A 15379-nucleotide genomic window follows, 5' to 3' on the forward strand; every position below is an offset into this window, starting at 1 on the left:
AATATGCTTTTTTTAAATCAAAGAAATATAAAATATAATCATCAATTCTGTTACATAATTGAGTTAAGCAGTATTTAATTATATTCACTTTTTCCTTTTGTGTCGTTTTTGTGTCATGTCAATCTTTAATAAATACAAAACACATTTGTTTATTAATGTATTTAATAAGAATAATGAACATGAATGAACTTGTTCAATAAATGCAAATCTGATTATAACTACAAATGATAAATTGATTTTAGCCACAGTTTTAGTTGAGTTTTAAAGCTACAATGTGGGAGTCCCTTATTAAGGAGTTTTGGAGTCTGTGTACTGTTCATTATTATTATCATCATTAATAGAATCAGAAAAGGTTTATTGCCATTGTCAAAGAACAGAATTCACAAACAGTGGAACTTGCTTTGGTGATTCAGTGCAACATAAAAATAGTAACAAAAATAAAACAACCTGTATAAGTCAAATAGAACATACTGAATAAGATAAGATATTCCTTTATTGTCCACACATTTCGTTGTTGCAACACAGTAGATACAGAGGAAAAGGACAGAAAACTTATAGGAAGTTTAAAAAACACTCTTAATAGATCGATCTTAATAGAAGAACTCTTATAAACAAAAACTCCTATGGACAGAACCTCTCATTTCTTAATAAGGAATGGAGGGGGAAAATAGAGATAAAAAATAAAATAAAAACAGCAAGCATAAGACAAGATAATACTAATAATAATGGTAAAATAAACACTCTTTTTACATCAGTTATATGAACATGAATGTGACATTATTGCGTTAAATACTGAATATCTCAGTATTTAACAAGACTTTGTTTCCATGGCTACGCAGTCTTCTGATGAAAAGGACTTCAGTAAACTCCTCCGTTCAGCTCCATCGTTTGACTGAGGGACAAACAGAACATGTCACAGCTTTAGATTATACAAGTCACATAACATACACTTCATATGTTTTAGATTTATACAAGTCACATAACATACACTTCATATGTATTAGATTTATACAAGTCATATAACATACACTTCACATGTTTGTCCTAAAGCTGTTTTACAGACACATGTGACACAGCAGTGTCTCTTTTGAAGAACAATTATCATTTAGTTTTTTTGGTCATAACAAAAACAGACATTTTATAAATTCAAAATACTGATTCTACACTGTTTACTTTTAGTCGAGGCACAAGTTAATATTAAAATACCTTTTGCTTTGGAGTCGTCAGGAGTTTACGTGAGATGACTCTGTGTCTGCAGTGATCAGGTCTGCAGTGACCTGTAGAGCTCTGGACAGCACAGACAGACCAAACTCACTGGTCAGCACTGAAGATGAGAAAGATACTCATTAGAACATTGATATATTATGCACATTTAACAGAGAAAAGCTGGACTATGTTATTGACAGATTTACATTTCGCTCTGTAACACAAAAGTTCCTCTTTTCACATACATTTTTAAAGCTAGAACCAAAAGTCATTTACTTTTGCATAAGTTTAAAACTTAGAAGTTAGAACATAACTGACATGTTTGCTAAATCTCTACATATTCCATGGAAGTAAATCCATGACATTCCTATAGAAAACAAGCGTGTGCTTTGCTGTTTAAACACTTCATTATGAAATATGTAATAAAACCTCAAATGTCGTCTTATCAGCCCTGTGAGAACACGGCTGTCACTTTTAAATACGTTTACATTTATATATGTAAGATATGACCCATTTCAGCAGGTTGTATTTGAATTATTTGTAGTTTTTGATTGCACATCATACAAACATCACTATTTCCCCTTCTTTCTCTAGTTTTCCTTCATCTGTGCTTAACCTTTTGTCTCTTAGAACATTTAGTAGGAGAAATAATGAGTTATTTATTTGCAGAAGTCATGAACCATCACGACGTGTCGTTCCAATGCATCTTTGTGTAGCTAAACGTTAGCTAAACGTTAGCTTGTGTTAGTTTGTGTTAACTGTGTAATCGTTGTTTTACACTTCACATGGAACGATGTGTGAAAAGTGAGGAATGACATACAAACACAACTTACGTGTATCGTTGGTCTCGTCTTGTCACATTCTTCTGCTTGTGTTCAGTTTCCGTCACATGTTCTCCGGAGGCTTGTTCACGAGGGTTACGTGCGCGTACACCGTTCTCCGGGAGGTTAAAAATGTATTTTTAAAGTATTTTAGAAACAGTCAAAGAGTGAAATTCCTTCTATTTTATTTTTAGACTACAAACAATTTAGCATGTTTGGTAATTTTAGAGGCCGAACTCTTGAAATGGTCCGACCAAAAGGCTGCATTCTACGGAGTGGCCACTACTCAATTTGGAGCCAGAGGCAGAGGGGGCGTACCCTATCCAGATATTATAATACATCCATGCTCCAGACCTCCAGACCTCCAGACCTCCAGACCTCCAGACCTCCAGACCTCCAGACCTCCAGACCTCCAGACCTCCAGACCTCTACCTTTGATGTCACTGATGTTGCCACCACTATCGATTGCCAATTGAACTTGTTGAATGTCATTAACAAGTTGAAACTTTAGTGCTTTGTACTTAAATGATCCTTGAACAGATTGAAACCAAATTCAAACTGGTGCGAAGAAAAGAAGGAGACTCAGGGAGCAGGGGCTCAGAGAGTTCAAAGAGGGAGTTTCATGGCAGTTTACACTATCAGCAAGAGACTCTTGCCTGGTCTTAGCGTGACTTGACTCTTGCCTGGTCTTAGCGTGACTTGACTCTTGCCGGGTCTTAGCGTGACTTGACTCTTGCCGGGTCTTAGCGTGACTTGACTCTTGCCGGGTCTTAGCGTGACTTGACTCTTGCCGGGTCTTAGCGTGACTCTTGCCTGGTCTTAGGGTGACTCTTGCCTGGTCTTAGCGTGACTCTTGCCTGGTCTTAGCGTGACTCTTGCCTGGTCTTAGCGTGACTCTTGCCTGGTCTTAGCGTGACTCTTGCCTGGTCTTAGCGTGACTTTGCCTGGTCTTAGCGTGTAAGAGCAGCAGTTACCTGGGGTCGATGCTCTGGCTGATCACGGCACACGACTCACTCTCGTCGTCGCTGTCGCTGTGGATCTCTGGAGACGTCGAACCGGGTTGAATACGAACTGGTGGAACAACAGATTTTTTTCAAATCTGGCCTGTCTATTTTCATTAACCATTTATCAAGAATAAAAAATACAATAAAGTTAAGCTATAGCAGTAAATTCAGTCCACAGAACACCAATACTAATCCAGTTTGAAGCATTATTTAAACATACAAAGTGAGTGTCCACTGTGAGGATCAGTGACGCGGCTGTAGCTTAGCCATAGTAAACAAGATGGTACTACTTCCTGTACTACTTCCTGTGCTTCTATCGCCGCTTTCTGTGCCAAGTTTGTATCTGCTTCACAGTTTAGGGAAGCGTTGAAACTGTTGGAGCAATGGCGTCTGAATAACGATACATGCTTAAAGCGCTCTAAAAAAAATCCAACTTCAACCGGTTAAAGGAGAAGGGAAAATAACGTGTTCCCTCGAAATAAGCCATAGTTTTTTGCCATAACGCATTTGAAAACGACAAAAAAGCACCGTTTGTCCCTCTCGTTCCCACTCACCCGAGCCCTCCGCTCTGCCGTCGCTGCCGATCAGGGGCACGGTGATGGCTGCGGTCGCCATGCCGTCGGAAGGCATGGCGGTGTAGACCACGGGCAGAGACTGGACCACCACGGGGATGGTCTGCAGCTGGCCCACTTTACTGGGCATGCTCACAGACGGGATGGTGTGGATCACGTGGAGGATCTGCTGCCCGCCGGCGCCTTGCGTGGCCAGGATCGAGCCCGGCGACAGGACCTGGACAGAGGGAAGAAGAACGCCATTAACGCAAGGGAAAGAGGCATGTCCCTGTGTTTCAGTCAACATATTCAGATAGCGTTTCCAAACACCTGCCCGAGCTCAGTGAGCTTTCGGCGGGTGCGAATAAATTACTTTTACGCTGGTCGGTGCTCTAAATGTGAAGCTGAACGTGGGCTCAGACTCAGGGAAAACATCCGTATGCCACGCCCTTCCTGCGACAGCGAGGGTTTTGGCTCCTGGAGGTGGAAGAGGGCGAGGGCGGCGACCCAAAAAAAGAACCCGCTAGAGGAGCTGGCTGTCGACCTGAAGGACATTTCCTCGAAGCTGTGCCGTTCTCTGACGCCGATGTCGTGGACGGTTGGATTTCTGGGTCTGTTTTCCTTTCAGCTCAATTCAGCTCGGGAGGTCATTATGCCATTGAGTGCGTTCTGGACTTCGCTTCTCATCGGCGGCAGGTTCAAGACCAAGAGAAAGAATGGCAGTTGGAATTACTCTGCACTCTTCAAGTCCATAGGCTCGTTTCCCCTGTTTTATTTTTTGGAGCTCCATAGGCTCATTTCCGCTGGTTTTCTTTGGAGCTCCATAGGCTCGTTTCCCCTGGTTTTCTTTGGAGCTCCGTAGGGTCGTTTCCGCTGGTTTTCTTTGGAGCTCTAGAGACAGCTTTCTAGTCCAGAGACAGATCCAAGCCTAATTTATATCGGAGCGGGACTAAATCTGACTTAGAATTGATCCAAGTTTGAATGACCGCTACTGAGGTCTAGCCGCACACTCGCACTTTGAACCCGAGTCTGGTCGCGTCGGCTCCGAACTACGAGTCGTTTACACATTAGCGCTAAACCGAGAGTGACTCGACTGAAAACCAGAGGAATATCAGGCAAAATTCACGTTAAGAGCATCTCAAACGCACATTGGTTATTAGTCTCACCATGGAGCCGATTGACTGCACGTTGGCCGGGACGGGCGTGGCGCTGAGGCTCGGCTGTGTGATGGCGGGGGCGGGGTTGAGGGCGGGGCTCGAGACCGAGGCGGGGAGAGGCGACCGCGGCTTGTTCAAGGACAGGTCCACCGGCTCGGTCTGGTCCACGCGCAGGACTTCGGCCGCAGCAGAATCCAGAGACTCGGCTTTCAAAACCAGAGGCTCCAGCTTGATCTGCAGCTGCGTCGGGACCGAGCCAAACGCCGCCTGCAGGAGAAGACAAGAATTACAACTTTAGTACATTTACTACAGTCGATGCTGACGTTAAACACCAGAGTACAATCTCCTGAACCTGGTCTACATTCAGACAAACTGTGTCGGCGTTCACTGGACGCAGTAACTCACACATTACTATATAATAACAAAGTGCAAGAAATAAATAGTAACAAAAAATTCTAAACAAAGTAGCAAATGATTAATATGTTGTACCTGATGCGACACATGTACAATGTAAAATGTGAAATATTGGAATCAGAAATGCCATTGTCAGTGAACAAAATGTACGGACTAGGAAGAATAAATTAATTATTAATTAAAGCCTAAAATGGGTTTTAAACCAGGATAATCATTACTCTAAAATGGATTTAGTTTGGTCCTGTCCTGTTCTGGTCCTGACTTCTAGACAATATTTACCAATACAGTGCATTATTGGTTTAATGACATTCTGCTTTTAAAAATGACACCTTTGTTGGAACACATCTTTTGGTATGTGTTTTGGAGTCTATGGTCCAGATGATGCAAAGTGTCACACTTTAATTCACTCAAACCGAGCGTTTAAAAAGACACAGTCCGAGTATTGCTCAGGACTAGAACGACACATGAGCTCGTTTACAGCATCACTGCATTTAACTAGAGATGGTGAAGGCGACGAGTCAGAGTCCTGAACGTCCAGGACGCTAGTCCTGGTTCTGGTCTTTGGCTCAAACAAACCACTGCCAGAAAAAAAAAGAGCAAGAGTCCTACAATGGCTTCTGTGTGGACGGCACACCACCACCGACTGGCACAGGCCGCTAAGACGCCAGCCGCTCTGAGCCGGGCTTGTGCGGCTCTGACCAGGCCGCTCTGACCCGGGCGCGGCCTGCAGAAGTTACTCAGTGTTTTAGTGGTCGACTGGTGTCAAACATGACTTCTATTGAACCCTGAGACTTTAAAATACATTCAAAAACAAAAAGGTTGAAATGTGGCGACTCTAGAGAATATTTATGAATGAAGTGTGTCTTTTTTACATTTCTGGTTTAGACCTGGTTTACTCCTGGTTTACTCCTGGTTTAGTCCTGGTTTAGTCCTGGTTTAGTCCTGGTTTAGTCCTGGTTTAGTCCTGGTTTAGTCCTGGTTTAGTCCTGGTTTAGTCCTGGTTTAGTCCTGGCTCTGGGTGTGACTCCAAACAAAGGCTGTTTCCTTGGATCAGCTGATTGCTCCAGTTTCCATGGAGACGAGGGCTTTTCCCGCCCACTTCCTCCACTGCATCAAACCAGGACTAAACCAGAACTGAGCAGGACTAAACCAGGACTAGAGCAGAACTAAACCAGGACTAGAGCAGGACTAAACCAGGACTAGAGCAGGACTAAACCAGGACTAGAGCAGGACTAGAGCAGGACTAGAGCAGGACTAGAGCAGGACCAGAGCAGGACTAAACCAGGTCCAGACCAGGACTAGAGCAGGACTAAACCAGGTCAAGAGCAGGACTAAAGCAGAACTAGAGCAGGAATAGAGCAGGACTAAACCAGGACTAGAGCAGGACTAAACCAGGACTAGAGCAGGACTAGAGCAGGAATAGAGCAGGACTAGAGCAGGACTAGAGCAGGACTAAACAAGGACTAAACCAAACTAACGAAAAACGAAGCAAACAAAGTGGATTTGATGCCGAATAAAACAGATGAAAACAGTAACAAATAAAATTCCAAAAATGCAAAGAGCAACACAATTTCAGGGTTCAAAAACATAACTTAAAATCATCTTGTTAATCAAACGGCTGAGTCGTCTGAGAGCGTCACAGGAGGCGGAGCCGTCGCTGCGGTTCCTGTTGTAAAATGGGTCATCAGTCTTTGCCGCGCAATTAATTCATGTGACTGAATCTGAAACGACTCAGTGTTCAACAATACGACAACTGCAAAGTGACAACACCACAGGCAAAGGAGGACACACATTCTGTACTTTGCACTGTTCATGACCTTTGAACTTGCTCTTTTTGTAGCTCATGTTTCACAACTTAAAATTACGTATGAATGAAACGAGCGTGAATGAGGCTGAACAGTCCTTTTAAAGAGAAGTTTAAAAGTTAAATCACGATTAAGACAGAAATAACACCATGAAATCACAAAACAGAACAAACCAGAACTGAACATTTGACCATTTTTAGATTTCTATCAAATGAACAATGGCTATTATCTCACAAAAATACATTTAGTGTGTAGTTCAATGTCGTAGTAGCTCATTGTGTCTCACAGCTAATTCTAACTTTGATTAAAATGTAAAATAAAAAACAACCAAACCATTTTTCTTACGCCTCAACAGTAGGATTAGCGTTAGCATTGAGACAAAATCACATCCCTTATAAACTTTTTTTAGACTGACTCAGCAAAAACCCCAGAGATAGACATAGACAAGAAGTACTGATGCTAACCCTGAGCTAACCCTGAACTAACCCTGAACTAAACCAGCGCTAACCCTGAGCTGACCTTGAGCTGACCTTGAGTTGACCTTGAGTTGACCTTGAGTTGACCTTGAGTTGACCTTGAGTTGACCCTGCGCTAATCCTGATCTAACCTTGAGCTGACATTGAGCTAACCCTGAGCTGACATTGAGCTAACCCTGAGCTGACATTGAGCTAACCCTGAGCTGACATTGAGTTAACTCTGAGCTGACATTGAGTTAACCCTGAGCTGACATTGAGTTAACCCTGAGCTGACATTGAGTTAACCCTGAGCTGACATTGAGTTAACCCTGAGCTGACATTGAGTTAACCCTGAGCTGACATTGAGTTAACTCTGAGCTGACATTGGGCTAACTCTGGGCTGACTCTGAGCTGACATTGGGCTAACTCTGGGCTGACTCTGAGCTGACATTGGGCTAACTCTGGGCTGACTCTGAGCTGACATTGGGCTAACTCTGGGCTAATTCTCACATGAGCCCATTGACAAAACTATAAAATTGTAAACAACACAATATAGTGTTTGTTTGAAGAAAAAAAACGACAACAATAATCTGCTCATAAGTGCATAGGATTATTATTTTATCAGTTGATATTGGGGCTTAAAAGGCCAAAACTGCTGGAGTTGTTCTCAATCCAACCTTTTTGATACTTCAAACTAAACTAATTTAATCACAATCACACTATAAACACCACAGTCAGATACATAAATTAGACCTAAACTAAATGATAGTTATTATAAACAGGTCAAAGGTCGTGACCCAGTGAAAAGGAGAGATAAGAATCACGGTGTGAGTTTAGAGCTGCACCTGCCGCGCCTAAAATGGATCCACCACAAAAGAGACGCCAACAGGAGGCAGCGGAACAGAACCAGGACTAAGACCTGGATCAAGACCAGGACCGGAACAAGACCAGGACCGGGACCAGAACCAGGATTAAGGCCTGGACCAAGACCAGGATCGGAACAAGACCTGGACCAAGACCTGGACTAGGACCAGGAGCTGGACCTGGACCAGGACTAAGACCAGGACCAAGACCAGGACCAAGACCAGGACCAAGACCAGGACCAAGACCAGGACCAAGACCAGGACCAAGACCAAGATCAGGACCAAGAGCAGGACCAAGACCAGGACCAAGACCAGGACCAAGACCAGGACCAAGACCAGGACTAAGACCAGGACTAAGACCAGGACTAAGACCAGGACTAAGACCTGGACTAAGACCAGGACTAAGACCTGGACTAAGACCTGGACTAAGACCAGGACTAAGACCAGGACTAAGACCAGGACTAAGACCAGGACTAAGACCAGGACTAAGACCAGGACTAAGACCAGGACCAGGACCGGGCAGGGAAAACAAGGTTGCAACAATCAAGCATGTTTAAAACTAGGACTAACACTGGACCGAATCAGGACTAAAGAAACTTGCAGCTAAAGGCTTAGGACTAAACCAGGACTGCACACCGGGACAGGACTGCACACCGGGACAGGACTGCACACCGGGACAGGACTGCACACCGGGACAGGACTGCACACCGGGACAGGACTGCACACCGGGACAGGACTACACACCGGGAAAGGACTACACACCGGGACAGGACTACACACCGGGACAGGACTACACACCAGGGCCCCCCCCCTCTTCACATTCTGGCTCCAAAGGCCAAACTGGAGCCACACCCAGCACTCGCAGACAGGCACCACCCAAAACGCCGGTCCACACTGTCTCTGTGAAAACCACATCAGATTTCACACCGTAAACAGACCCCATGTTTACATTCAGAAATAGTCCAAAAGTGTCCAAATATGACCCAAAAGTGTCCGAATATGTCAGAAAAGTGTCCAAATGTCAGAAAAGTGTCCAAATATGTCAGAAAAGTGTCCAAATATGTCAGAAAAGTGTCCAAATATGTCAGAAAAGTGTCCAGATATGTCCAAAAGTGTCCGGATATGTCTGAAAATTGTCCGAATGCGTCTCAATAGTGTCCTAATATGTCCCAAAAGTGTCCAAATGTGCATCATCGCTCAGCCTCGTCCCAGTTTCCGTAAAGAATTTAAGCTTTTTTCACGACACTGAAATAAATTGTGTAATACTACTGAAAATAATTTACTCATCTAAAAGTGATATTCTTCATTGCAGTGCCATTGCCACAAAAGACAAGTCAGTGATTCTGTAGACATAGTATTAGTGTGAAATAAATTATAAAGCGCATTTGAATCGACCTCGGCTGACCAAAGTGCAGTAAGTGAGAGAAATACTAATTGATAAAAAGATTGAACTCAACTGCAGCATGTTCAGACCATGAAACATGCAATACTTTACTAGAATTTGTTCCTTATATTTCCATTTGGATCAGTTGGTTGAATGTATGAAGTTATTAGAGCAGAATGAATTTATAAATAACTGCTTTATGGATAAACATGACATTTCTTTCTTATCCAGAGTAAAAACATGAGCCATTTGGTACATTTTTAAGACCCTTTTTAAAAAACACACACACACACACACACACACACACACACACACACACACACACACACACACACACACACACACACACACACACACACACACACACACACACACACACACACACACACACACACACACACACACACACACACACACACACACACACACACACACACACACACACACACACACACACACACACACACACACACACACACACACACACACACACACACACACACACACACACACACACACACACACACACACACACACACACACACACACACACACACACACACACACACACACACACACACACACACACACACACACACACACACACACACACACCTCGTGGTTTACAATGAACAAAATGTGCTTTTGTCTAAAGTTTAATCCTCTGAACCTAAATAAGCATAAATGTCTCTTCTAATAGAAAAAGCTTCAGTTGTAGTCATTAGTCTCTTCTAATGTAATTTACATTCTTTACATTCATGTTTAGCACCGTCTGTTGAGCTTTACATGTCAAAATGAGCTGTTGACACATTTAAAACACAGAACCAAAGCCAAACATTTTAAGCTCTATTCACAGCAGCTTCCGCCTGTAACTGCACGGAACTTTATGCAAATACAACTTCACTTGACCTTTTGACTTTTCCTCCACTGGATCCAACGAGTTTAGACAAGCCTCAAAGCAAACATCGAAGACTACAAGGATTAAACACGCAATTCACAAAGTTATACAGTTGTTACAGACAATTCTCTTTTATAAAAACACTGCCATTAATGTCTCAATACAGTTGTATAAATGTAGTGCTTATTCCAGGCAGTGGTGAGCAAATATTCACACACTTTGGATTTATACAGCGCCATCTGTAGGAGCGAGAGCAACACGTTTTGTTTATTGAATTGTGTCCAAATGTTCTCTACATGTACATTTAAATCAGTTAGAACCCACATTTAGCATCGAATTCAGAATACAAAATGAAGCTGGACGTTCGCAATGATCACTTTTATCAATCGAACCACAAAGACGTGTCAACGTGAGGAAACGGCGAGGAAAACGGCGAGGAAGAGCCCAACGTTTGATTTTGAGGCCAGAGACGTGTCGAGTACAAAGCCCCGAATCACATTTGGATTCAACCTGAAAATTGACAAATTTGACAAAAATTGAACTAAAATGGGACTTTGTTTGCCTTTTTATTTATTTACATTTATTTATTTATTTAGTGTTCTCGCTGGGCTGAGGTTTGAGGATGGCGGTGGGACACCGCCGTAGGCAGCGCTAGCAAAAAGTATGGTCAACTCCGCTCGCACGGTACCCAAAAGTATGTAAAGCCAATATGATCACGCTCCGCCACTTAGGAGCACCGTAATGATGCAGCGCTTTTAGCGCCGTGCGCCGTAAATGAGCGCCGTAATTTACGACAGACGGCGTTCCTAAGTGGCGGAGTATGATCATATTGGCTTTCCATACTTTTGGGTACCATGCGAGCGCCGTGGTGGCATGGCGGGCCGCCACATGAGAACACTGATATTAATATGTTCCCCTTGCACGGTCCGCTTGCACGTTCTGCACGTAAAAGCGACTGAAGCATCTCCTTTATACTTTAAAGACGTCACGTTCACATTTTTCCCTCCTAAACATACACCACAGACATCTGAATCACATAGAGACTTAATGGACACGGATATGAAGGTTAAAAAGGCCATACACGGGTTCAAAAGGGCACACTCCCATCCACAATGAGTAGAAATGTGATGACAATAATACATAACAAGGAAAAGGATCCTCAACAATGTTTAGATTATTCAGATTATGAATGTAGATGGAAAGATAATCCCAAACATTCCATTAAATACTTCGCACAGTTACACGTCTGGATCTGCAGATACTTCACACACTCACAGTACAAACCCCGTCACATTCACTCCCGGGCCTTCGAGACCCCCATCGAGCAGATTAATTAGAATAATAATTAGAAGTGGGTCGGAGGGAGGGGCACGAAGTCACGAACGCTGATGTGTGTGACCCGGAAAGCCGCAAGAAGGGGTGTGAAAGAGGTGTGGTCCTGCTGCCGAACTTAAGATAACAAACTTATCTTAATTTCTTGCCATTCTGAAAGAAAAAGCCAACGACGGCGCACCTCTAGCTGCAAGCGTGTTACCGTAGCAACCTGACAAACACTTGTTCAGGGCTAATAGTGGGAGTAATTTCATCCAATTTATCTGCGTTTTTATTTTATTGTAAGCGATACTTTGAGATGGATTTTTCAGATATTGTCCTTTTCATTATAACTTTATTCTGTGGGGCTGGATAATCTTAATGTAATAAACTAAAAAGGTAATTAAGGAAATTATCTGGTAGATAACAATGAACAAAACCTCATTTTGGTTTCTCAAATTTGAACACGTGATTGACAGCGTGAGGCTTTCAAACAGCCGCCCCTCGAGGCAACCGCTGCTGTGATATTGGGCATTACAAAAATAAATTGAAAAATTGAATTAAATGGAATGAAAACATTACTTTGTCATTGACGGTTAACATTTGGCACTAATTCTCTACATCACTCGTCCGTCCGTTGGTCACGTCGGTCCAGTTCTTGGTTGTCGGTGCAGTTTGCGTCTTCCATCTTTTTGTAATCCACTGACAGTGTCCATAGCCCCTGGCCCCTCGCCTTGGCCCTCGCCTTGGCCCTCGCCTTGGCCCTCGCCTTGGCCCTCGCCTTGGCCCTCGCCTTGGCCCTCGCCTTGGCCCTCGCCTTGGCCCTCGCCTTGGCCCTCGCCTTGGCCCTCGCCTTGGCCCTCGGCCCTCGCCCTGGCCCTCGCCCTGGCCCTCGCCCCTGGCCCTCGCCCTGGCCCTCGCCCCTGGCCCTCGCCCCTCGCCCCTGGCTCTCGCCCCTGGCCCTCGCCCCTAGCCTTGGCCCTCGCCCCTGGCCTCGTCGTCTCGGTTACTTCAGCCCTGCGCTTGCTCCAGATCTTTGTGCTCCGTTTGCACGTCTTCCTTTCAGCGCTGGACGAGTTGTCGTTTTGTTTTGCACGTTCCCCCCGCCCCCCAGTCCCGCCCCTTCCACAAACACAGCGCTCTATTGTGAGCGGCGTTCTGGAGTGGGATTTGGAGCCGGCGTGAGGTTCGTGCTGGCTGCTTTTCAACTCTCTCTCCTCCACTGGCAGAGCGAGCGCGGCGGGGGGCGGGGAACCACTCCCCCCCGACAACACATTCCTCTGCACAACACACGACGACGAGGAGACCGGCGGAAACGGTTCAAGAAGACGATTTGTGCAATTTCTTGGGTATCGCATATGAAATGGGGTCGTCGAGATTCTTCGGTTAATCGATAGAAACTAAAACCATGACGACATTAGAAGCAATTTTAAATCCTTTTGAATTCAATCTATTTTGCGGAAAATGCTAAATCTAAACACGTATGGCTGTTTTTGTCACATTTACTTGTCACGATGTTGATGAGAAAACTGTGCGGCACCGAAGAGTCGCCCAATGCGTGATTTGGGAATTTGGTTCTCCGACAACGGAGCTGAAACGTTTCCGATCGTGGCCACATTTCACCGCAGCAAGCGTGTTTATTGTTGTGGCTCTGAGGCATTTTAAAGCACCACCTCGGGTATTATTGGCATTCCGAGTAGCACCAGATCTCAACCCGGACTTTATTGGGTCCAAATTAGGGTTGCGTAAAATAAAATAAAAAGTGGATAGGTCAAAACCGCGGTAGGTCTAAAAAGTCAATGGGTCTAAACCGCGATTAAACCAAAACCCTCGGAGTGACACGTGACTTCAAAGCCGCTAAACTAATCGCGTACATTTGGCAGAAGCGCGTCGGATGAGGAAGCGAAAGGTCGGTAACCGTGGCGACGGGGCAAACGCAGAGCCGACGCTGACGAGGCCGCGGTAGCTAACGAGGGCGTTTCATCATCCGCCCGGTCCGAGTCCAAAACGGCACGAAGCAACGACAACGTTTGTGCAAGTGAAAGTAAAAAGTGCGATTCGTGACAGCCTGTGAATCTGCAAGGGCCCCAAACGACGACGTCTTCAGACTGAGAAATGCAACGCAGCGGTTGGTCATTAACGAGCAGGTCATTAATTAATGTACATGTAAATGCAGTTTCCAGATGACCATCGAAAACAACGTAGCAAACAGCAAATCATTTTGACAATAAATCAAAAGGGTCGGTGCACTTCAATAAAATCTATAATAACACTTCAATAACACTTGTCCCCGAACATGAATTATGTCCGAATGTATTACGACTCCAGCGCCGTGTTGCACTCTGACCCCTGACCTTTGATCCCTGACCTTTGACCCCTGACCCAGGTGGAAACAGCCTTGTATTTTACACAGCGTTTGTAGAGCACAATTTATACACAAGGCAATTCAAAGTGCTTTACACAACAGAATGTCCTGACTCTGGCACCAGCAGGAGGCCGATCGACGTTTAGTCCTGACTCTGGCACCAGCAGGAGGCCGATCGACGTTTAGTCCTGACTCTGGCACCAGCAGGAGGCCGGTCCACGTTTAGTCCTGACTCTGGCACCAGCAGGAGGCCGGTCCACGTTTAGTCCTGACTCTGGCACCAGCAGGAGGCCGGTCCACGTTTAGTCCTGACTCTGGCACCAGCAGGAGGCCGGTCCACGTTTAGTCCTGACTCTGTCACCAGCAGGAGGCTGGTCCACGTTTAGTCCTGACTCTGGCACCAGCAGGAGGCCGGTCCACGTTTAGTCCTGACTCTGGCACCAGCATGAGACCGGTCCATGTTTAGTCCTGACTCTGGCACCAGCAGGAGGCCGGTCCATGTTTAGTCCTGACTCTGGGACCAGCAGGAGGCCAGTCCATGTTTAGTCCCGACTCTGGCACCAGCAGGAGGCCGGTCCATGTCTCTATTGGTCAGAGCTGAAGCTGTGACGCACAGATGATCTAAGACTGGGATGTTTACTCGCTTCTGTCCCAAAGGACTGGACTCAAAGAGCATTCACTTCCTGAAGACGTTATCTGCAGACGGGAAACTCCTCCGCCCTGTTCACAGAGGAGCACCATCGATCGAACAGCCACACCCACCTCCTCCTCCCTCTCTCCCTGCCTCACAGCCACCTCCCTCCTCCCCCCTCTGCCCCACACCCACCTCCTCCTCCCTCTCTCCCTGCCTCACAGCCACCTCCCTCCTCCCCCCTCTGCCCCACACCCACCTCCTCCTCCCCCTCTCCCTGCCTCACAGCCACCTCTCTCCTCCCCCCTCTGCCCCACACCCACCTCCTCCTCCCCCTCTCCCTGCCTCACAGCCACACCCACCCTCCTCCTCCTCCTGCCCCACACCCATCCTCCTCCTCCTCCTGCCTGACTGCCACACCCTCCTCCCCCTCCCCCACAGCCACAGCCACACCCACCCTCCTCCTCCTGCCCCACACCCATCCTCCTCCTCCTGCCTGACTGCCACACCCTCC

At 45.5% G+C, this 15379-nt stretch overlaps 1 protein-coding gene and 1 long non-coding RNA gene across 2 annotated transcripts in view; both read right to left on the reverse strand.

The window, feature by feature from the left end:
* Positions 1–15379, reverse strand: part of klf8 (Kruppel like factor 8) — a 48743-nt gene that overhangs the window by 9142 nt on the left and 24222 nt on the right. The window contains exons 3-5 of the mRNA XM_072446049.1: positions 4749–5006; positions 3586–3820; positions 3002–3098 (exon numbers count right to left, since the gene is read on the reverse strand). Of these exons, the coding sequence (XP_072302150.1) occupies positions 3002–3098; positions 3586–3820; positions 4749–5006 (590 nt within the window). The remainder of the gene's footprint in view (positions 1–3001; positions 3099–3585; positions 3821–4748; positions 5007–15379) is intronic.
* Positions 625–2894, reverse strand: LOC140360715 (uncharacterized). The gene is made up of 3 exons (XR_011926937.1): positions 2040–2894; positions 1207–1324; positions 625–892 (listed from the first exon to the last, which is right to left on the reverse strand). It is a non-coding gene; the product is annotated as an uncharacterized lncRNA (long non-coding RNA).

Source organism: Eucyclogobius newberryi, unplaced genomic scaffold, assembly GCF_026437365.1.
Source record: "Eucyclogobius newberryi isolate DKJ021-1_F unplaced genomic scaffold, fEucNew1.0.hap1 SCAF_15, whole genome shotgun sequence".
NCBI classification, from domain to species: Eukaryota; Metazoa; Chordata; class Actinopteri; order Gobiiformes; family Gobiidae; genus Eucyclogobius; species Eucyclogobius newberryi.